The sequence below is a fragment of the Amborella trichopoda genome, chromosome 8, assembly GCF_054954075.1.
Source record: "Amborella trichopoda isolate Santa Cruz 75 chromosome 8, AtrichopodaSantaCruz75HAP2 v2.0, whole genome shotgun sequence".
In the NCBI taxonomy this organism is placed as follows: domain Eukaryota; kingdom Viridiplantae; phylum Streptophyta; class Magnoliopsida; order Amborellales; family Amborellaceae; genus Amborella; species Amborella trichopoda.
Window position 1 is genome coordinate 44,810,522 of NC_142343.1, and position 23,877 is coordinate 44,834,398.

The 23,877-nt window shown below is 37.0% G+C and overlaps 3 protein-coding genes and 1 non-coding gene across 6 annotated transcripts; 3 read left to right on the top strand and 1 right to left on the bottom strand.

Moving 5' to 3' along the window:
- Positions 1 to 2,848: 2,848 nt before the first annotated feature.
- ATG18D (autophagy 18 D-like protein) lies at positions 2,849 to 10,042 on the top strand. 2 transcript variants are annotated; one of them, XM_006842531.4, is made up of 5 exons: positions 2,849 to 3,045; positions 4,263 to 5,106; positions 8,839 to 9,100; positions 9,470 to 9,593; positions 9,690 to 10,042. In XM_006842531.4, exons 2-5 carry the CDS (start codon positions 4,330 to 4,332, stop codon positions 9,790 to 9,792), a joined length of 1,266 nt encoding a protein of 421 aa, XP_006842594.1. In that variant the 5' UTR covers positions 2,849 to 3,045; positions 4,263 to 4,329; the 3' UTR covers positions 9,793 to 10,042. The 2 variants fall into 2 exon arrangements, with proteins under 2 accessions (XP_006842594.1, XP_088730178.1); XM_088874052.1 differs by lacking the exon at positions 9,690 to 10,042 and having other exon boundaries at positions 9,470 to 9,597.
- Positions 10,043 to 13,265: 3,223 nt separating this feature from the next.
- LOC18432426 (pentatricopeptide repeat-containing protein At3g14730) lies at positions 13,266 to 15,543 on the top strand. The gene has a single exon (XM_006842532.4). It carries the CDS (start codon positions 13,318 to 13,320, stop codon positions 15,346 to 15,348), a length of 2,031 nt encoding a protein of 676 aa, XP_006842595.3. The 5' UTR covers positions 13,266 to 13,317; the 3' UTR covers positions 15,349 to 15,543.
- A 552-nt stretch (positions 15,544 to 16,095) lies between these two features.
- Positions 16,096 to 16,167, top strand: TRNAP-UGG (transfer RNA proline (anticodon UGG)). The gene has a single exon. It is a non-coding gene; the product is annotated as a tRNA-Pro (tRNA).
- Positions 16,168 to 17,205: 1,038 nt separating this feature from the next.
- LOC18432428 (GroES-like zinc-binding alcohol dehydrogenase family protein) lies at positions 17,206 to 23,227 on the bottom strand. 2 transcript variants are annotated; one of them, XR_016060894.1, is made up of 6 exons: positions 22,622 to 23,222; positions 21,750 to 21,858; positions 19,526 to 19,617; positions 18,478 to 18,701; positions 17,969 to 18,112; positions 17,206 to 17,862 (listed from the first exon to the last, which is right to left on the bottom strand). XR_016060894.1 is itself a non-coding variant. In XM_006842533.4 (6 exons), exons 1-6 carry the CDS (start codon positions 22,960 to 22,962, stop codon positions 17,767 to 17,769), a joined length of 1,041 nt encoding a protein of 346 aa, XP_006842596.1. In that variant the 5' UTR covers positions 22,963 to 23,227; the 3' UTR covers positions 17,374 to 17,766. The 2 variants fall into 2 exon arrangements, 1 of the variants encoding a protein (XP_006842596.1); XM_006842533.4 differs by having other exon boundaries at positions 17,374 to 17,862; positions 18,478 to 18,736; positions 22,622 to 23,227.
- Positions 23,228 to 23,877: the final 650 nt, after the last annotated feature.

Below are 23,877 nucleotides of genomic sequence, written 5' to 3' on the forward strand. Positions count from 1 at the left end.
ACAGGTGGCTGTTTAAGAGAGGATCAGACACCCGAAATTTGGTGTCAAAATGTTTTGGGAAAATATAATACTGTAGAGGCATCACATTGTGATTGGGACCATCTCTACCGTCCATTTAACGGTTGGATAGGGAAAATATATAAGTTTTATATTCTAGCCCGTAAGTTTGTCTCTCCCTAATTCCAACCCATTCCTAGACTCCAAGAAAAGTGGAAAGGAAACACAATTCTACGTCCATATCTCAAGTCCTTCCTAAATTTTTATCTCTCTTATTTTAAATTGGCATTGATTATTTTAAAATAAAATTTATTATAGTTTAAAACCTAAAACAGCTGTATATACTATAATAGTTTGTCTTCAACAATCATACTTCCTTGTTATTTTGTTGTTAAAATAACCATTAAACATACGAACCATCTTATAAAATCATCCGGATTTTAAAGAACATCCCTGATATTATAAAATCATCCGGATTTTAAAGAACAATTTGTACATATCTTGCATAAATTATCCCATACTATTTTTCTTACCGAAGGCAAGAGTAAATCTCATCTTTACCCTCCTAATATTAAATGGGAATATTTCACCATCTTGGTGTTACAATTTTATTGTTATTTTCTCAATTTCATCTTAGCATTATTAAACATCCCATGTAGTTTTCCTTTTTGAAAACCTAGGAGCAGCAATTGGGTCGGGTTGACGACAAGTCGACTGGACTTGGGTTCGGCTGGGTCCAACTTCTAGAACCGGCAAGTCAGGTTTGGGTCCAGAACTGTGGACCGAATAATCAAATTGAGTTAGGTTTGGCTGAGTCAAGGGCTAGGCTTTGTAATGGGCCATGCAGCTTGGTCCAGCCCGGCGCTCTCAAAAAGTAGGACGTGGGCCAGATTGGGTTAGGGTCAGGCCTGCCTCCGTTCGGCACGGCATAACCCTTTTTGCTTAAGTTTTTTTTGTTCTCTTTTTCATAAGGTTTGATTTGGCCTGGTCTGTCCTGTCCCTAACAAGGCTGGGGTTGGTCTTAGTCAGGGTAGGGGTGGGCTAGGCTAGCCCTATGGGGATTAGGGCCGGGCTAGGGCCAAAACTGATCCGACCCATTGCTAGCCCTTGACAAGGACGTAGTGAGTTGGTCTGAGCCAAAGTCGGACAAATCCTGACCCGATAAATCATATATATTTCAATATTAATAAGCCCGACCAGTTCCATGTCAGGTCCAGTTCTACCCACCCACCTTATCAATGTCGTATCCAGGCCGGGTCCGATCCTGCTCTGCCCATTTAGAAAATGATGAAAAGGGCCAGGGTAATACTCATAATTTATATTAGACTTGCTTACCGAATAAACAAACAGATAATGGGTGCGGTTTGTTTGTGACACCCACCTTGCTGCAACTCCAAATCATATCGAAAGATGTAATTTTTTTTTTTGTCAGGAAACTGGCAAAGGCTTAAAAATCCAATCTTAGTCATAGTTGTGAAATTTAATGCTTTATAATTGGTACATTTTATAGTCGGTACATATCAAGTAGATTTATAAACACTTGAAAATCTTGAAAATGGATGGAATATATGATACAATATAAGTTGCACTATTTTTATGATATGAGATCCTTTTATTCTCATATCCATATATCTCAATATCAAGATTTTCCAATATCAAAAAGATCTTTTCCCATGGTTTTTGAGTTTCGCCTTGTTTATATAGTATAAGGTTGGTGCCTTGTATAAATTGTTTCCTTAAACTTTTCCATAAATAATGAATCCGGTATCTATAAGGCCTAGGCTTCAAGTAACTTTGAGCATCATAAATCTCCATGATAGCTCTAAAATCAATTTTGAACACTGGCTATCAATTTTGAAGCTAAAAAAAAAACTGCCAATCTTGCAGATCTCAGAACAGCTATTTCTAGGGTGAAATAGAAAGTCTAATTAATGTGTTATAGTATACATTATTTTTTGGGCTTGAAATCCCCTTCTTTTTTTTTACATCCATAATAGTAAAGGGTAGCTAAGATGATCCAATTTAAAAGTCTTTCAACTCCGTAATTACATTTTTCATTAAGTTTTTAGATGAAGCTTTATTTACATCCTCTCATAATAATAAAAGGGAAAAGTTTAGACAGAGACAAGGTTCTAAACAGTCAAATTCGAGCCTACCTCAAAATTTTCATTAAAAGAGGTGGTTTTGATGCTTAAATATCCTCAAATTGATCATTTTGACGTCAAGATGCATGGACATGAGAAAAAAATGGATTTAAGTTTTGAAAATAGTGTATTTTGTAACACATTTTTGAAACGTCAATTTTATAGATTTTCAAGTTTTTATAGATCTCTCGATCTATAATATTTTTGAAGCTTTAAACTTTATAAATAAATATAAAAATATATTTTAAGGCCATTAAAAAGATTTTCAGTATTGAAAACACATTCCTCGATACAATTTGAAGGTAGGCTGTAATTAGATCGTTTAGAGCTTACGCTCTATACAAACCGCACCCATAATAAAAACAATTGTTTCATGGAGGCTATACCGCATTTCTAAAATATCCGATCCAGAGGTATAAAGTATCCATCTTAAAGATGGATGCAATTAGGTGGTCCATTTAAAAACAATTGTAACAGACGGTCCAAATGTTTTCTTGATATAATTATTATTTTGAATTTTAAAATTTTTTTTTTTTTTTATATTCATGATCTCCATGATTATATATACTCTAAAAATTAGGATTAAATTATAATTAAAAGTATATATTTCTAAGCCCGCATTTCTACATGTGCGGACTTGGCCGCAAGCTAACCGCGTTCTAATATTAACGTAAGATTTTTAATCGATCAACTCACGGCCGTGCCATGGGGGAAGCCATCGATATGAACAAATAATGACAGGGAAACAAGAGAGAGAGAGAGAGAGAGAGAGAGAGAGTTGAGTTTTAGGGGCAGAGGTGAGTTTCGGCGAGAGGAAGACGAGAGAGAGAGAGAGGAGACGTATTCCACCTTCGGTAGAATTATTCCTGCGTGAAAAGAGCTTCATTGCCCTAGAGACATCCTGGTACTCAAATTTGTTCCGCTTTTCTATGAGAATATTGATTATTTGATCGACTTTTTACTATTTTTTTGGGGTGATAATGGTTGATTTTGATGTATTCGTGACCGAATTACGAGATCTGTGGGTTTGATCGCTTGATTATGTGTTTATAGTTTGATATGAAAAATTTAGGGTTAGTGATTGTTCTTTTGTCCAATCCCTGAGTAAAGTGCTTTGCAAGTTTGTGATTGTGTTAAATCGGTATTCAAGATGGATTCTCTGTGTTCACTTTCTCGCTTACATTAACTTTTGGTAGAAATATATGAAATTTAATGTTTACTCATCTGAAGGGATAGAAGTATGGAATTTCTATTGCTTTTTATATATTGAGTTAAGCAACCAGGTAATCTGTTACTTGTTGCCACAGCGATATAATTTTTTATGTATTTGTTAACTATTGTTGAAATTAACTCAGGATTTGTTATTTTGTGATGCAACTATGGAATCTCAGTTATTTATTTATTTATATTAATTATTTGCATGAAATAATTTATATGAATTATTTGCATGAAATAATTAGGGTTTTTACGCGAAGTTTTTTTAGGGTATGAGATCGAGGCTCTGTTGTTTGATACTTATGCAATGACTAAATTTTCTCCGAATCCGGCTCGTTTTACCTTATGTAAACACCAGTTGAAGAAAATTTTTGTTTTCACACTTTGATCTTTGGGATGTTGGCCTACTTCTCGAATTCCTTTGCTTAAACCTATTCCCCACTCCTCATCCCCTCTATCTAGACTGGTAAATTGACTGTCCTCGTTCTCACTTTGATACCTGTCTCTCTCTCTCTATCTTTCTCTCTCTCTCTCTCTATCTTTCTCTCTCTCTCTCTCTCTCTATCTTTCTCTCTCTCTCTCTCTCTCTCACACACACACACACAGAGTAATATAATTAATGCATGTACATTACACTTGTAAATTAATGCATGTACATTACACTAGTAATGCATGTACATTACACTTGTAAATTAATGCATGTACATTACAATGCATAGTGATTTATATTGTATAATTTCTGTTTCAATGTGTTTGTTTGTCATTAGTCATGTTTCTATACATTGTTTAATTACTTGTGTGTACTCATGGTCACCCGTGGTTGATACATCATGATGTTTTTTTATAATCATTATGTTATTACATTTGTTGAGATCAATTCGACCCTATGTTGCATGTGGTGAACAGAAATAGGTGTCGATATAACCTCAAGTCGGGTCTTGTTTTCTATGGAAGTTGATTTCTTTAGGATTTGATGGCCACTGTTTCACCACCCATGAGCACGACTGTCTCTGCATCTAGGGGAATCCACCCTCCCAACCGACTCGGCTCATACGAACATTCATCAGGTTTAAGTGTCACTCCCAATCAATCTGAACCAGAGTCTAGCAACAATGAGGATGTGGAATTGTTATCGGTGTCTTGGAATCAGGACTATGGATGCTTTTCAGCTGGGACAAACCGAGGTTTCAGGATATATAATTGTGACCCTTTCAAGGAGACTTTTAGGAGGGATTTGAAAAATGGAGGTTTTGGCATTGTAGAGATGCTTTTCCGATGCAACATCTTGGCCCTTGTAGGAGGTGGGGAAAACCCACAGTACCCACCTAACAAAGTTATGATATGGGATGATCATCAAAGCCGGTGTATTTGTGAGCTCTCATTTAGATCAGAGGTTCGAGCTGTGAAATTGAGAAGAGACCGCATTGTTGTGGTTCTAGAGCACAAGATCTATGTGTATAACTTTGCGGATTTGAAGCTTCTTCACCAGATAGAGACTCTTGCGAATCCAAGGGGGCTGTGCAATTTATCTTATCAGTCAAATACCTTTGTATTGGCTTGTCCTGGTTTGCATCGAGGGGAGGTTCGGGTGGAACACTTTGGCTTGAAGAGAACAAAGACTATTAATGCTCATGATGCTCATATTGCATGCTTCACTTTAACATTGGACGGGCTTTTGCTTGCAACTGCTAGCACAAAGGGCACATTGATCAGAATTTTCAACACCATGGATGGAACTCGCCTACAAGAGGTATCATGTCTTTTTTTTTTTTCTTTTTTTTTTTTTTTAATTTGTTCTTTATTTGTTTATGTTGCTGATGTTCAATCTATGATTTTATAATGTATTTTTTATCATTGAGTGGTTTATATTCATGTTAGCTTAAGCCTCATACGACCGCACACGATTTTAGGTATAGCATTATTTTTTTGTTACACTGGTTAAAGAGTGACAAGTGCCAGCGTGGCACACAACTATTCATGGGGGAGCTTACCTTTTGGACCACTTGTCACCAGGCCCCTAAGGTAAATTTCATGGGCCACTTCATATTAAAAATCCCGACATTTGATTTGTACCGGCTTCACAAGCTTTTTTCTCCCTGAAACCCCTTCAAGTAATTTCCCACCATGAAGGGGCCCATGTAATTTGTGATAATAATTGAATTTAGACTGGATTTAGGCTGTAATTTTCACAATAATATGTGACAGTGATTCTGAACAGTCATTCGATTTTTAATGGTTTCACAAGGTTTTTTCTCCCTGATAAATTGCTAACTATCACAGTAACAGTAATCTCCTCAGGTCCTGATTTCCTACTAGTGAAAACCCATGATTCTATTTCTGGTTAAAAGCTTAGACTTTGAATCAATTTTCCTGCTGCAATCAATTGCTACACTCGCTCTAATTGTTTTGAATGAGAGAGGAATTTTTTGAATAAGAGAGGGTTGAAGTGATCTGGAGAGAGACAGAGAGAGACAGAGAGAGAGAGAGAAAGAGACTGTATAATTTGGGTCTGTCATGTTTATATAATTCACTTAAAGGGTATTGTTGTTATAAATTGGGTAATCCCTCTTTAGCTCTACAGAGGGGGTTCTATTTTCTTGTGTCCTATCATGAGAATAACAAGAATGTAATTTTCCTTTATTTCCCCTCAAAAAAGGAACTTCTTTAATATGATTGTGACCGCTTCTGACTGCAATTTTTCCTGAGAAGAACAAGAATGTAATTTTCCTCTATTTCCCCCCAAAAAAGGAACTTCTTTAATATGATTATGAACGCTTGTGACTATAATTTTTCTCTATATACTTAGTGTCTAAGGTGTATGGACTCCATAAAGTACAGTTCCTACACTTGTACCCACAATTTTGATCAATGAAATCTTTTTAATATTCATAAAAAAACTGACTCTAGCTTTTCAGGATTAATAAAGTAAATAGGACTATTTCTTTGATATGACTACTGACATCTGAGCAGGGCCTTATTCTTCTTTGAATTATTCTTACAGTAGTTTGAACGTGAAGCATCTAGTGAATATTTGTAGTTTGTCTGAAGTTCTGCATAATGGGTACCTTAACTACCTGTTTTGAATAATCAAGAAGGGAATTGTAGTTTGTGCTTTTGGTTAGGTTGCTATGTTATGTATGCATATACTTGTCAGTTCTCAGTCCCATCAATAACCTTCAGGAAATATTCCGGAAGTAGTTCGATGAATTCTCTTTTGTGCTTTTTTATGTTTTTGAACTGTTTTTAATTATTCGATATCAATGAAGACTTTCAGCATGTATGTGCGTTGTTGCTATTTATGCATCATGATTCTGCTTTTTTTTTGTGTGTTTTTTGGTGTTTTGTTTTGATTTGTTACCTTTCTGAGATCAGAAGGAGATGCTTTTACTTCAGTTTAGTGTGCAAACCTAATACCTCAAGCCAATTTGCCATAGAAAATTGTGAGTTCTTTAAAAATCTTGGTTCTTGTTTAATAAGGAGCTACAGTAAGCAAAGGAAATGTATACAATGAGACCGTTTACTTTTGATATAAGAAGGTTACAATTATTAGTGACTGTTGGACGTGAAATCCGGTGGTTGGGAATGTGTTATTGACTAGGCAAAAAGTCCAAAATAACATTCTCGAATGTTGGGACACCCTTCAATTCGTTAGATTTCACATCCAATGGCTAAAAATGATTGTGACTTCCTTGTACCAAAAGTAAATGGTCTCATACTATACAATATTTTTAGCAAAACTGTCAACTACTTATATTGCATACATTCCTCCTTTGTTTCTGTTTTTTTTAAGCTCAAATAACATTCCACTATCGTCATATTTTGGGAAATTCGAATGGACTTTTCATGTGCTCTTCCAATATATTTTATGCCATGCTTCGTGAGAAAAAATTTGTACTCTTTACACAGTTCTGTGGGCAATGCAATTTTTTTGGGTGTCATTCTGTGAAGTCATGTTCATCTCCCTTACTTCTGTTTTCAGATATGACGTTACCTTCATCTACAACTACCTTGAAATATACATTTTTTTTTTTCTGAAATAAACCGCAGACTAGAGAGGTGGAATTTGAAATAGTCTGATTGGCGATCTTCCTCGTAGGCAACGAAGTTAACAACAAATTCAATTGTACTTTAAGGCCCTCAGATGTCTCATATTTGTGGGAATGTGGCCCATAGGAGAACTTGGATGACTTTCTTTCCTTCAAATACTATAGAATCAGAAAAAGAAAGAAAAAAGGAATACAATTCATTTCCGTTAAATAAAGCAAGGTCTGTTCTAGGGCCAAAGGCCAACTTGTCCTTTCTGCTGAATACTTGAGGACACCTCTTTTTTCTTCGTTCTTTTTGTTTGTCATGAAAAACATTAAGTTTAGCGGCCTTTTTTTTTTCTCCCTTTGCTATTTGAGTACAGGAAGAAAAATATACTAACAGGTCCATATAAACTGTGCATATATAAAGCCACAATTGGTGCTAGGTCCGTGTCACTCTATGGGAGTTGGAGTCTTAGTATGAGAGAGAGCTTAGAATGGGTTACCAAGAGAGAGAAGGATTTCAGAGTAAGGCAGTTTGAAAGTTTAGGATTTGTCGTGATAGAGCATGATGTTACGTCTCCCTCTTCTGCAGTGAAATCTATCTCTTCCTATATATTTTCTGTTGTTAAGAAACTTAAAACCTCCTTTCAAATCAAATCTGTCTTTACCTCTATTTTCTATCTATTTGAATAAGAAAGTAAATGTCTTCCATTTGAAATCAGAAATGGAGATGGTGTAAGACAGATTTCCGAAAGAGATGCAAAATACTTAGTGATATGAACTTCTAATCAGATATGTGGACATATCTCCAAGAGAAACTTCCAAAATTTAAAGAAAATTTAGGGGATGAAAATGGATTCTAGAGAGTGAGAGAGAGTGGCCCACCTTCTGTACATGAACCTATATTTATTTTGGAAAAATATACAATGAGGCCATTTACCTTCGATACAAGGTGGTCACAATTGATTTCGACCATTGACCAAGCTCAATGTTTAAAATAAATTTTCTTGAACTTTGTGAGATATTCAAGCTTTCAAATTTTACATCGGATGGTTATAAGTAATTATGACCCCTTTGTACCAAAAGTAAATGGTCTCATTGTATGCAATCTCATTTATTTTATATTTATATTACCAAATTTCATGTAAAGCACATGCAGAACACATTAATTGTATGGTTGTGACAAGGACAATTAACATTTGGTTTGCCACCATCCATTCAATGGGTGGAGCAGCTATGTAAGGGACCCCAGTCTCACCAAGCATGTCAGTAATTTAATTCTACATCCCCACTCTCCCGCCATCACCATCCAAGTATAGAATGGATGGTGATAAACCAAATGGTTTGATTCTTTTGGGTTATAAATAAACCTAATGTACTGTTGTTATGATGACCATAGGGATCATAGTATCTTTTTTTTTCCTGATATTAATGCCAACTTTTATTTGATTCAGGTGCGCCGGGGCGTGGATAGGGCTGAAATTTATAGCATCGCTCTCTCTGCAAAAGTGCAATGGTTGGCAGTGTCTAGTGATAAAGGGACCGTCCATATATTCAGTCTCAGAGTTAGGGTGGCTGGAGAGGATTCTTCCTCAGATTCTTCAAATAATGGTCAGGGTCCAGCTTTAACTCACCAGAGCTCTTCGACTTCAGTTGATGCTCTTATTTCTCCAAACACTGGGGCGAACCAGAGTTCTTCTTTGGCCTTCATGAAAGGTAAGTCTCTGTCTCTGTCTCTCTACAGTGATATCAACTATTTGCTTGTTAAAAAATGATTTCCATTCGCACATTATGGGTTTATGATCTTAAAAAGTAATTAATATGCTCTTCTTTTCTTCATATCGGTATTTTCTTCAGTTGAACCAATATAACGAGTTTAATTTCTTTCAGCTCTCATAGAAAAGCAAATTAGAGGTTGCTAGATGGTTTTTGTTTGGGTAGGTTTTGCAAATTTTTCTTAATGGTTCTGCTAACATTGTGTGTGTGAGAGAGAGAGAGAGAGAGAGAGAGGAAAGGGGGGCGGGGGACAGGCAGACAAATTGTTAGATTGTTTGCTTTCATCTAACTGGTTTAAAAAATGCACAGGGGTTCTACCGAAATACTTCAGCTCTGAGTGGTCATTTGCTCAGTTCCATTTACCAGTTGACACCCGCTTTCTGGTGGCTTTTGGGGCCCAAAGCACAGTCTTAATTGTCGGCATGGACGGGAGGTAAAGCTTCTCTATACAATTTCTCTCTCATAATATATATTTTTTGCATTTGTTGAATAGTATTCTTAATTAATTTTTTCTCCCTTTTATTTCCAGCTTTTACAGGTGCTCATTTGATGCACTGTTGGGAGGGCAGATGACGCAACAAGAGTATTTCCGGTTCCTGAATACTGATAGTAAGGCAAAGCCTGGGGCATAATTGTGGGGATGGAAAGAGAAAGAGGAAACTTAAAGGAAGTTTTCAAATCTCCAGCTTCAGATGAATTCTCTCTCTTGGGTTGGTTTGTGACTGTAAATATCATAAATTCTCTCTGTAAATACTTCATCATTCTGTGTCTTCCTGCAGCTGTATTATTGCCTCTCTCTCTCTATTATTGCTAATTTTAGCTATTGGTTCTGTTTTAACTGTAATGAAACACTGGACTATATAAATGAAGATTTTAAGCAAAGTATATTGGTTACCGTTTGAATGTGAATGCATGTAGGACATCTTTATTGAAACCCCCATAAATTTAGAGGAACAAGATCGTCTAAAACTTTTTTTTAGTAATTTTCAGACAGTTCTGAAAATTTACTGCATTTAAATTTGGAAAAAGACCTTGTACTTTTGATACAGGGAGGTCACAACACTCTTGTCCATCATATTTCAGATTAAAAGAATTTTGTTAAGTTTGTTTCCCAATTGAAAGCACTTCGAGTGTTCGTTTGCTCCCTCCCCTCCCCCTCGTTTCTATTAATGCTACTTGAAATGGACTAGACATTAATATGGATAGGGGCTTGGTCATATTAAAACTAGTCGAACTACTGTTTGAATTGATTGGATCATATTTAAAAAAATAATAATAAGAAAAATAATACTTTAAAAATATAAAATATATTAAAAAAATTCACCAATTTGTCCACCAATTAAAACTGGCCAGTTTGATAAGTCACAATTGGTCAAATATTAATTTTATCCGATTTACGATTAAAGTCAGTTTTTGTTTTAGATTAGATAAGCCAAGACATTGGTTGATGGTGCAATAGGTCGAATAGGGTAGTTTGGTGCAGTCTCGTTTTATAAGTATCCTTCTCTAATGAACCTTGCATCACTGGAGCGTACCACTTTAGTCTCTGTATGCTGGGGCATGCCCCTTATACGCAAAGGGCACTTTAGTATGGAACTATGTATTATGGAAGGGTGTTTTTAATCGTTGGTTTTCCTTCTTTAACCGATGCGGATATAATAGTCATCAGTATAGGAACTGTATTCTTTTTAGCATAAAGAGGTCTCAAATTATTTATAGGTGACAAATGTGAGATTCAATAGTTGGGTTTGTTACGAAGTATGAAAATTTTTCTTTTGATCTTAAGTCAAATGGGATAGCTACCCAATTTATATTTGCCAGCTAAAATTGATTTCGACTTATTTGCACTAAAAAATTATTGAAATATAAAATAGGGAATACAAGGTGGTCACAAATAATCTAGACCATTGGATGTAAACTTAGGTGGCTGTATTTATTTCATTGACCAAGCTCAAAGTTCAATTTTTTTTTTTCGAACTTTGTGACGTTTAAGTTATTAGATTCCACATCAAAATTGTGACCTCTTTGTACAAAAGGTAAATGTATATTCTTTATGAAATATGAGTATGTAAATGGACATTCCCTATGGAATATGAGTACTTTGGATATTTTTGCAACGAACAATTTAGGAACCCTGTAGAGTGGCAACCGGCCGAATGGTATTTGGGCTCAGGTTTTGGACCCGGATCCGACCTCTCAGGTCCAAAAGTTGGACCCATACTTGGACCCGAGGTCGGGTCTACCTGTCGGGTCCCAGATGGTCGTGTCTATTGCCACCCTATGACTATGAGTTTTTCATTTTTTTGAAAAAAAATTATATAGAGCTGAGGCTCTAAACAATCAAATTTGAACCCACCTCAAAATTTTCACTAGAAGACGTTGTTTTGATGCTCAAATATCCTCAAATTGACCACCTCGACATCAAGATGTGTGGACAAGAGAAAAAAATGGATTTCATGTTTTGGAAATAATGCATGATGTAACGAATTTTTGGAGTGTCAATTTTCAAAATTTTCAAGTTTTTATAGATCTGCTCGATTTACACTATTTTTTAAGCTTTAAAATTTATAATTAAAGATAAAAATATATTTTAAGGCTATCACAAAAACTTCCAGTATTGAAACCACAGCTAGGCTCTAATTTGATTGTTTAGAGATCGGCTCTATACAAATCGCACTTTTTTTTACCATCATATATCACTATTATTGGTAACATTTATAATACTGTACAATATTTATGAATGCCCATGTATACCCACATTCTTTACTAGTTTACCTAGTAAGTGGAAATTCCTAAAAACACAAATGTATTGGCAATATTTTTATGAATACCCACATTATTTGGGTATGGGTCTGGGTCAAGTTTGACTAGACCTAGATCTAAACCTGAATAGTATTCAAGCCTATTTTGAACCCCAGACCCGATCTTTTGGATCCAAAATTTCAAGCCCCAAGACGAGGTGTGGCCTACCGTGGGGTCCCTTGGGATCCATTGCCACCCATAGAATATCTATTTAGTCAAAATTTTGAAATGCTGGTCGATGTTGTGCTCTTGCAAGCGTAGATTGTATATTGACTCCTTGGCTTTATCCACCGTTCATAAGTTGAATGATGGATAGTGCTTCATTTCAAAATGGGAAAACCTGGCTCTTCTAAAATTAATTTAAAAAATCAAGATGCATATCCGTACGGCTGTATTTGCTGCCTCCTTTTATTCTTATTCGTTTTTTTAGTAATTCAGTGGGGATGTTGAGCCCCCTACTTGTTTTTCGAAATCATGAAGGGTTTTTTAATGTGTTAGAGGATAATGGAAGTTAGATTTTAGTTGGGGCACAAGTGGTGCTACCACTACAACCCAACTCTATTCTCAAAAGTGGTAAGTCAATGGGGATTTGGGCTTCTACATTTTGGTAAGAATGAAGTCATAGACCTCATCATGGGACTCGATAATACTACCGTCGAGGCTTCATACTATTCTCAAAATATTTGGTAAGTTAGTGGGGATTTGAGCACCAATCATTTGGTGAGAATGGAGTAAGAGACCTCATCATGAAGCTAGGCAACACTGCTGCCAAAAGCCCCATGTCATTCTCTTTTACTGCTTCTTTTTTGCATTTCTCGTTCTGCATTTTTTAATTTTAGGACCTGAAATTTTTTGAATGTAGCATCTTCAACTCGTCAAATAACCTCAACAAAATTTTATCTAGATGACACTTTATATGCTTGAGAAAAATAATAACTTAAGATTGAATAGAGGCCGTTCAATACTTGAAGGGTAAGACCCATGTGTTACGTATCTCCAAATCCAAAATTTTTCTTTTGGAAATAGTCATCTACTAATTATTAGGTTGTTACAAACAGTCATCTACTAATTATTAGGTGGTTACCAAAATTTGAGATAAAAAAAAATCCTCCAAAGTGTTTTGCTCGAGGAATAAATGTATAGTATGCGCCCATAGGAGCGCAATTCACTAATAGAATAACACTATCCACTTGTTGATTTGATTGATTTGTATTAGATAGAGCTGAGGGAGTAGATTTACAATGTATTCCAGCGGGAGCACACCATGCACTGTCGTTTTGAATTGCAAAGCCGTTGGGTGAAAGTGCCCGTTTATAGAAGGTGCATATTGGCTTACCACTCTTCAACGTCGCCAAATGAGCTTTGTTTTCTCTCTCTCTAAAGTAGCCGCAAGGAATTACCATCTTCCTGCATTTTCTCTCTCTTCCAAAACCTCCCATTTTTTTCCCTCAGAACCAAAGAACTACTATCTTCCTGCGTTTTCTCTCTCTTCCAAAACCCACCAAATTTTTTCCACAAATTCTCTCTCTTCAACCAGTGTTCTCACAAATAATGAGAGAAGTTTCATCTCTCTTCTCCAAGCCTGTGCCAAAGGAAAGAATCTCTCTAGAGGCAAACAAATCCATTCATTAGTCTTGATCCATGGCTTCCAAAAGATCCCTTCAATTACTACTAGTCTTATTAATATGTATTCCAAGTGTGATTGCTTGAATGAAGCATGCCTCGTCTTCGATCAAACCCAAGATCGAAACGTTTTCGCGTACAATGCAATTATGGCTGGCCTCTCGGCTCATGAGTTCTTCTCAGAAACCATCGAAGCCTATGCAGAATTGTGGAAATCGGGCTTAATTCCTGACAAATTCACTTTCCCCTGCACCCTCAAGGCCTTCTCCAACTCATCCGAATTGGGTCGAGGACGAAATGTCCACGCCATTTTGATTCACTTGGGTTTGGATTCAGATGTATATATTGGTAGTTCTTTGATCAATTTCTACTTGAAATTTGATGTCTGCGACGATGCTCGTCAAGTATTCGATGGAATGACTCATAGAGATATTGTTTTGTGGAATGCCATGGTCACTGGTTATGCCCAAATTGGGAGGTTTGATGAAGCTTTGGAGGTGTTCGAGCTCATGGAGAGAGAAGGGATGGAACCCAGTAAGTTTACGCTCTCTGGGATCTTGTCAGTTTTTGCAGCAACAGGGGACTTGGATAAAGGAAAAGAGATTCACGACTGTGTTCGCAAGCTTGGTTTCGAATCCGATATGGTCGTGTGTAATGCTTTGATCGACATGTATGGAAAGTGCAAGAGCATGGATGATTCGCGAAAACTTTTCGAAGAAATGCCTGAGAGAGACTTATTTTCCTGGAATTCGATCATTTTGGGCTATGTGAATGCGGGCAAACACGAGGAAGCATTGCACATGTTTGATCGCATGAGGGCCGGCGATATAAGCCCTGACTCCATCACGTTGTCCACAGTGTTGCCCTCCTGTTCGAGCCTCGCAGCCATCATGCATGGCAAAGAGATCCATGCATACATGATAGCGACCGGATTGAAGAAAGATGATGTCTATGCTAACAATGCAGTCATGGACATGTACGCCAAGTGCGGGAGCTTGGACGAGGCTCGGAAGGTCTTCAAGACCATGGCTCACGGGGATGTGGTGTCATGGAACATCATGATCATGGGGTATGGGATGAATGGCAACGGTGAAGAGGCCCTCGATTTGTTCAGGCGTATGAGGAGCATTGGCGTGAGGCCCGACGAGGTCACCCTAGTTGGGGTCCTCTCGGCGTGTAGTCGAGCGGGGCTCATGGGGCCCGGTATGGACCACTTCTCTCAAATGAAAGTGGACTATGGGGTCAACCCGACGATAGAGCACTATTCTTGTGTAGTCGATATGTTAGGTCGAGCCGGGGACCTACACGGGGCCCACAAGCTCCTCCTAGAGATGCCATTGGAGCCAAATCCCGTTGTATGGCGTGCCCTACTCAGTGCATGTAGGGTCCACAACGACGTCACCCTGGGTCAAGAGGTGGCCCTTAAGCTCCTAGAGCTTGAGCCTAGCCATTGTGGCACCTATGTGCTATTATCAAACATGTATATGGCGCAAGGGCGCCATCAAGATGTCTCGGAGGTGCGTCGAGCCATGAGGCGTAACGGGGTGGCCAAGACGCCGGGGTGTAGCTGGATCGAGCTTCGAAGCGGGGTCCACGTGTTCTTGATGGCAGACCGGAGCCATCCGGAGTGCGATAGGATTTACGAAGAGCTCGATGTATTGGTCGGGATGATGAGAGAGAATGGATATGTGCCTAAGGTGAACCTAGAGTTGCATGATGGAGAAGGCGAGCAAATAGCTCGTCTCTTGGAGTCCAATGGTTGAGTTTTGAATGATACAGAAGAGGATCATTTAGAACTACATCGGATGACACCAAGATCGTGTAGAAAGAGAGAGAGAGGGGTTGATTAGGACCAACATTGTAACAGAGGGGCTTGTGCTCTTGTCGGGCTTAAAAATGAAGACTAATTCCTAAAATTTACAATTAATAAAACAAGTTTTCCTTGTCTATGGCCCAAATAAGTGACTTAAGAAAGTTCCTCTCAGAGAAAGAGAGAGAGGTGATAGATTATAACCATTTCGACTATTGTAAGATGGAAAAAGCTTATATAAGTGTGAGGCCCTAAACAACCAAATTAAGGCACACCTCAAAAATTCATCAGAAGAAGTTATTTTGATGTTTAAAAACCCTCAATTCAATCATCGCGACCTCAAGATGTATGAACATGAGAAAAACAGCTTTCGAGTCTTGAACATGGTGCATGTCAGAATGGTTATCTAGACTGTAAATTTTCAAGACTTCAAGTATTCATAAATCTACTCGATCTACTCTATTTTTTACTTTCAATTTTATAATTAGAGATGAAAATAAAATTTCAAGCTATTATTAAGGATTTCTATACTGAAACAACATATTTGAGCACCATTTGAATGTGCGCCACTTTGATTGTTGGGGGCCTCGGCCTTAGCCAAACCACACCGTTATAAGAAAGAGGCTTGTGCTCATGTGAGGGTTATTAGAGAAAGGATATATGTATTATATTTATTATCTTTGAAGCAATACCATATCATGGGCGTTTGGTCTAGTGGTATGATTCTCGCTTTGGGTGCGAGAGGTCGCGAGTTCGATTCTCGCAACGCCCCCTGTAAATAACTGTGTTACTCTTCAATTTTTGGAGAAATTGGACGAAACACCTTCACCCTCTTCCCATTTTTTTTTTGTAAGCTCCAACTTCAAAATAAGAGTACCTTAATATAATTTTTTTCATTAATAATTTAAAAATATGACATATATTATAAAACAATTCTCAAACTTCATTTAGTCAGTTAACTAGTAAAAAATGATGATACGACAAATCAAAACCAACTAAACATCGTTTTTGAGCTTTTAACCAACTACGACTTTTGCTTTAGACCAAATCAACAAGGCACTGGTTAATCCTACCAATCAAACCTGCAAGTTCAATCTAATTCAGAAGAGTCCCAAGTCTTCCTAGTGGGCTCGGATCAATGACCCCTGGTGAGCCCTAAGACAGAATTTGAGGACTTGCCCGTATCCTTTATATGGACCGGGTCACTCGGTCTCAGGACCCTAACAAGTCCAATCCCAAATCCATGGTTCTAATAAGTAGTTTAGGCCATGGTTAAAGATTATTACCAATAAAGAAGCACGCGCAATGCAAGTCCTAATATTTTGATTGCAGTGACAAGATGTACAAATGCTTAAAATTTGTTTTCCAAAAAGAATTTTAAATTTCAAAAATAAAATATTCAATGTCCAATAATAATTTAGCAATCTTCAAATTAAAAAGATTTATTTTTCCATAAAGACAAATTACATTTGAGATAATATTTTTAAATTTTTCTATCAATCAGGTACATCCTCAATATATATATATATTGAAAATTTCTAGGTTACCCAGATTAAGTGTTGATCCTCAATATATATATATATATTGAAAATTTCTAGGTTACCCAGATTAAGTGTTGAGAAGCGAGAACAATTAGAGGTACTTTGACCTGTGGATAAACAGGTAAACAGAAACCAACTTTGACCATTGTGAATAAACAGGTAAATAGAAGCCATTTGGAACTTTATTTATGCATACCAAGACGGAACAATATCCTCACATGAGAGAGAGAGAGAGAGAGAGAGAGAGAGAGAGAGAGAGAGTACCCATGTTCCTGAAATAATTTATAAATCTTTTATTTCTTTAAAAGATGAGGTTTTGGAGAAGTTTCAAGGAAATTCACAAATTCATGCCTCAAAACCCCACCCAAAAAGCATATTCAGTACTGGAAAAGTCAGTAAATCCATTTCGCCATAGTTGTAGAATTTGAAGCACCATAAGCATAAATTTGGTGGATTAAGGCTTGAAATAAATGGTCCAGAAAATGTGTTGTGAGATAGCACCATCTTTTCAGGCTTGAGATTTACTTGTTTCCTAGAACCTGAATTGTCAAGGTGAGGACAATCGGCTCGCAGGTTTATCAGTGTCGCAATATTGTGTTCCAATGACATTCAGTTGCCATTGTATAAACCTGCGGCTCCCCTTTTTAAGATAAATTAATGTTCTTGGTCCATCACTTTATTAAGAGAAACCATGCTGCATCCTGTGATCATCCCGACTGCCCCTTACAACATCCAAGGGTCCAAACACACGAGCTCCAGAGCACAAAATTGCATCGGAACCAACCATTATATGCACGCAGCAGGATGTGATTGTCACTTTGAAGATGGTCTCATAGGCGAGATCTTGTTTCTCTGTTATCTCCAAAAGTGATCATCACCTTCCCAATAGCTTTTCTTTCCTTTATGGCAGAGAATGCAAGATTGGCCTGTAAACCACACAGTAAATAATTGTACTTAAATTTTTAAATAAAAAAGGAATGGTGGATTTGCAAAGATGACCAAACAGAATAAGGCATTTGGGGAGTGACCAACCTCAGAGAGAGTATAGGAATGAGAAATATTGATGGTGATCAAACCCTTTGCTAGCCACGACAGAAGTTCTGCAACAGAGTCTTCAAGAACTTTCGGTTGATGTATTTTGTAGCTCCCCCAAAAGAGCCCATGGATTGTCCAATTCTGGGGATTCAACAAGTGGGGAGTGGTTAATTATAATCAAGATGTTAACAGGATGATATAACAAATTGTGCAAGATTAAATGGGTGAAACAGTAGAGAATCTCCACAAAAGTTGTTAGCCTCTATCGAATCTGGTAAGTGATCATCGAACCAACCTTAATAAATTATTCCCCCGAAAAAACAGAAGCAATTAAAGGAAACCACCTTCACAAATTATGACTTGGGGAAAAATGGACAGCTGATTATTGATAAAAAGACAAAGGGAAACCACCTTAGATTCTTCAAAAGAGAAAACCCAGGGGAGCCTAGCGTAACCAATTGTGTGTGTGTGTGTGTGTGAGAGAGAGAGAGAGAGAGAGAGAGAACCTTAACAAGTGCAATATTTGCCGGTATCACTGGGACTTCTCCACTTGCAAAACCTATGACCAAAATGTTTGCCGCCCAATTAAGCAGCTTTAGACTTTCCTTTGCAAGCTTCCCCCCTACAGGATCATAGAGAACATCCACCCCCTTGAGCTTTCTTGCCCTGAGGAACTTTTTCACACTCTCTATAATGCTGCCTTCACTTGAATCAACAACAAGATCGACGCCTAAGGATTTGAGAAAATTTACTTTTTCAGTCCCCCTGAAATCCGAAACTGTTCTCCAGTAAGATTTACATTATATCTCTCGGTCACCTATCTTGAGTCCTAAACAGGGTTCTCTCTCCTACAAACGAAAAAATAAAAGAAAGCTAGACGTTTGTATATATTAAATAAATATGGGTTTCGGGTTTTGAAATAAATTTATAGTTGTTATATAAAACATTTGCAGAAGAAACTAGTGATTATAATATACAAAACAAAGAAGGAAGAAAGATACATATATGCATTGAGATTACATGCTACATATGAAAGTTGTTCTTTGGACTGAGGAACCTACATCCAATTAGAAGAGAATACAAAGGAAGGTGGGATCATATAAGGTAGTTTCATGGTTCAGTAGGAAGAAATGCACGTGGACATTAGCAAACAAAATTCAAGAGACTTTTGAGCTTCTTAGCAATCTCACAGTGCACATTGCCCATACATGAAGAGATGCTAATGAACTTGCTAATAGACTAGCAAGCAAGGAAGTCACTACGACCTCTCATATAGTCTCTATTTTGTAAAGAAACAATGGCCAGTAACTTAAACTCCAGTTTTTTAAAGAGAAAATATTGCTGTCAATTTTGGTTATATGAATGAAGTAAAGTTATCCTTCATAAAGAGAAAATATTATATGCTAATAGGCTAAATACGAGTTCATTTGGCATTAGTCTCATAATCAATCACAAACTGCAGAAAACAATGATGAAATTCACCTTTTGCTGAGGTAAAAAAAAGGGAAATCAGGTGAAAATAATAAACAACAGTTACTAAGATTAACAGGATACCTTGCTACAGCAATGACAATGGCTCCACAAACCTTTCCTATCTGCACAGCAGAAAGACCAACACCCCCGGCTGCACCGAGAACAAGAAGCACCTGTATGATCTTAATCAGTAAAAAGAAAAATAGCCAAAAAGCTAACTTAACATAAATGAACATTTATAACAAACATGGGCTCAGACTAGTAATGAACTCTCTTTCCAAGTTTGATGTCCTTATAAAGTCTTCTGATTCTAAATTTGAGTAAAATTAATGTCAGAACATACTACAAATAAACTCTTTCCAGTTTTCAAATTTCAACTAGGAAAAACTTGTTGAGTTAGCTGCAGTCACCCACTTACCTTGTTATAAAAATGAAAAAATTGAATTGGCCCAATTTTTCCAGTGTATATTTTTTTGTGAGATATTTTGACACATAGGCTGCATTTGGTGAATTCGTAGGAGTGTAACTATGCTGCATTGAGAAATCAAGTTCAGAACTTGTTTCAAATTTTAGCGTTTTATAATGTTTGAAAATGAACCCAAGTTTTTGTGAGTTCAACCATTTGTCTAAGCAAGTCAACTCGGTTTATACTGTGAGCAACATGAGCAAGTTTTTCGGTATTTTAAACATTGATCAAAACAAACAAATTCAAGTTACAAAAGCACCCATAATCACATATATGCCCTAAGAGAGAGAAATTTACATGTATCTTTCAACAACCCTCTCAAACTAGCGCATCAATAGAATAAGTGACAGTTTTTTCACTATGGTAGATTTCTTGTCCTTGCCTCCTTGGTAAAGGCTCAGTATCTGAGACTAAATAATGCACAATTTAGATTGCATGAAGAGAAATTAGAATTCCAAGGCCATATTACCTGGGTCTGGATACTATACTTAAGTATAGTAATGGGTACTCATACCAAACATCCTCGTGGATTCTATTGCACGGACAGTGGAGATAAGCAACTGCTGCAACTTAAAACAAAGGCTACTTTAGAACTGGAAAACAACTCATTTCCCACCTGTTGACATAGATAGAATGTGGATGTTTGATCTGAGTCCCCAAAACTGCACTCACATAAAGGACAGTATATTTTCCACTTATCTCGCTAATTGTACATGAAATGATCCTATTCTTTGCCACGTCTCTAGACTTGGACCTATATCCCAATGATATACAACAAATAACAATGATTATATGTATATATGTATGTATATACGTGTGTTGTGAGTAGAGAGAGAGAGTAGGAACTAATAGCAATATGCAGATTTACATCCACTGCATGTAAATTATATTTTTGATAAATCAACACAATTTCATAGAACGGAACTAGCACTGCAGCTTTAGTAGAACGGTAAGAGAGACAAATAATAAGACAACCACACTAGGTCTTGGGATTATAGAAAAAAGTGAAGTCCTAGATAAAAAGAGATTGGAAAGTAGGTGTTTTTTTCTTTTTAATGAAGTGAATTAAGTGACGTTGTTACCCAATCTAAAAAAAGAGGCAACTTTATGTGTAGAAGATATTCATTTTCTGGGGCCTGGAACGCCATGTAAAGAGCGCACGGGTAGAGAGGGCTTCTAATACAGGTGAACCTATCAGAGACTACATTCACTACAGTCTTATATGCACAGAAAAAAAAAATTCGTTTTCACAGTACTTCTAATCATTACATGCACACAGAAGAGGGTAGCATAGGCCAGATGGTCTAGATTCAAGGAGAGGAGGCAATCTTGACAGCCAATAAGTGTGACGTATTTTTCCATACAAATTTTACATGTATCCATTATTTTATCGTATTTGAAGTGCCTAGATGAGGCACGTGTGAAATTTGGGATCTGTCGGACACCTACAGTTTTCAGGAAAAATATTTCTAACACATAACACTGGCCCACATTTCTGGATCCTTCAATCAGCGCTGTGGGGTTTATACTACTCCTAGGCTGGTGGATCTCTCTCTCTCTCACACACACAAAATAATGCCAATGGAATTTAAAGGGACAAGATATCAACAATTTCAAACAATCATCCTGGAGACAGCCAACTAAATAACATACAATTGATCATTCTATATGGTCAAATGCAACTAAAATTTGTAGAGTATATCTAGAAAAGGGTTTTTATTCAAAATAAAAAACCATGTGCATTTTCATTTCCACCACAAGTTCTCTACAAATGCAATTGACAATAAATTATAGGAGTCTCATTTCACTATCAAAAGAAAGTAAACCAATAATGCATACTTGACCGGCGCTTAATCGAGCTCTATGGACAAGCCCAACATGTGAAGTTCCATAAGCAATTGGAAGAGCACCAGCAGCAACTAGATCGCACCCATCAGGCACACAAAAACTTCGATTCCCAGCAATTAAAAAGAAACAGTAAGTATAAGCAATTATTTTTATAGCATCTAGAAAACCCATCTCCATTAATAAAGATTCTCTAGGTTATACTCGGTGTATCATAGCAAAGCAAAAGATTTTTGCAGATGTTTGAGAATACGGTATTTAATATCACATATACAAAATGTTTTTCTTTTCTGTATTTGACCCAGTATAACTTACAAATTCTTCATAAATGAAGAGGGGGCTTTCAAATGGAAATTCATTCCAGATTTTTGTGATTACAGGTGCCGAATCAGCTTAATTCAGCTTTAAAGAATCAAGATTCAAATAAAACCCCAACTTCAGTTAATCAAATTTAAATTTTCACCTTAATGAGTCCATCCGTTTCACCAAAATCCAATTTTCAGGCCCTTTCTTTTCTTGATAAATTTCAGGTCATTTTCTGTTTTATGTTTTCATTGTTGAGGCCAAAATTCAGTCCATTTTTACTTAGAAAATAGCAGCCAGTCTACCTCTAATCATCAAAACCAAATAAAATACTGCATAATTTTTTATCACATTTTTTCTATATAGTCCACAAATTTGCAAAATTCACCGCAAAAGACACAAACCCAACAACAACAACAAAAAGAAAATTTAAAGTTCTTTTTTCTCACTGCTCAGTGCTCACCAAACCAGGCAATTTTCCCTATTACTTCTTCAGAAAAAAATAGAAAAAAACCAATGAAATAATAGCCCAGTTTTTCAGATACCAGCATCGATTAACTCACAGGTCCTTTTCCTCAGCCACAATTTTTCCGGCAAATGAGCCGAGCGCCGTGAAAGAGCACACAAAATCACCAATTTTGAACTTTGTGACGCCGGTTCCGACCGCCTCGACCACGCCCGAGTAATCGGAGCCTGGAATAAAAGGGAGGGGTGGTTTTTCCTGGTATTTTCCGAGAATCTGGAGAAAATTGGCGTAGTTTAAGCTCGTGGCCTTGATCTGTACCCGTACGGACGTGGGCGAGGTGAGATTCGGGATTGGGTGGTCGTTTGATACGAAAATCGGGGACGAATCGGAGAGAGGAAGGGTTGGGTCGCCGAGTTTTTTGCAGACCAGGGCTTCCATGGCCGTTAGGAGAGAGAGAGGATATGGAAGAAAGAGGTCTTTTTAGAGAGAGGAGAACGGGGGGAAGAAAGGATGAAAATGTGTACCACTTTCTTATTTTATATCATCCGGGATACGCCCAAATGAACAAGGCTTCAAGTAGAGTATTTTATTGTTTGCAGGTGCGGGTGTGTCCTTCTACACTCGGATCTAGACCCGACCCATCGGGTCCAAATAGTGGATGGATACTTGGACCCGAAGTCGAATCTACCGAGTCTTGGGTCTAATCGGGTCCATTGACACCTTTAGTTGAATTTAAGAAACGGGATTGGCTAATACCCATTTTTAGAAAATTTGGTTTAGATCGCGCTTAATGCTCAAATGTGAGAATTGGTCCAGCAAAATTAATAATAATTTTAAAAACAAAAAAAACTTATTTTTAAAAGTGGGAGGAAACCAATTGATCAACCAGCTCTCTAACAAACTTGTACAATTCTCTAATGGGATTGTATATTACGAGACTGTTTATTTTTTGTACAAGGAGGTCACAATCAAATTAGCCATCGAATGTAAAATCCAATATATAAAAGTACCACAACATTCGAAAACTTTTGTTTTGAATATTGAGTATAAACAAGGACACATTCTCAAGGACTTGATTTCAAATCTAAGGGTCAATGATAATTGTGACCTCCTTATATAAAAATAACTAGTATCATTATATACATTTCATTCTCTAATGTAATTGACAAGCAATTATAAAGCTTAATTTCAAAACAACTTTAATCCTTCAAGATCCAAAAATAATCCAATGTTCTAACTAGGCCTTGAAGGTATGAAATTTCTCAAATGTTTGCCTTTTCTTGGCATCCAATAACTTAATTCCACATAATCCTTAAAAGCAAGGTGAGTTGCAATAATATCATAACCCTATAT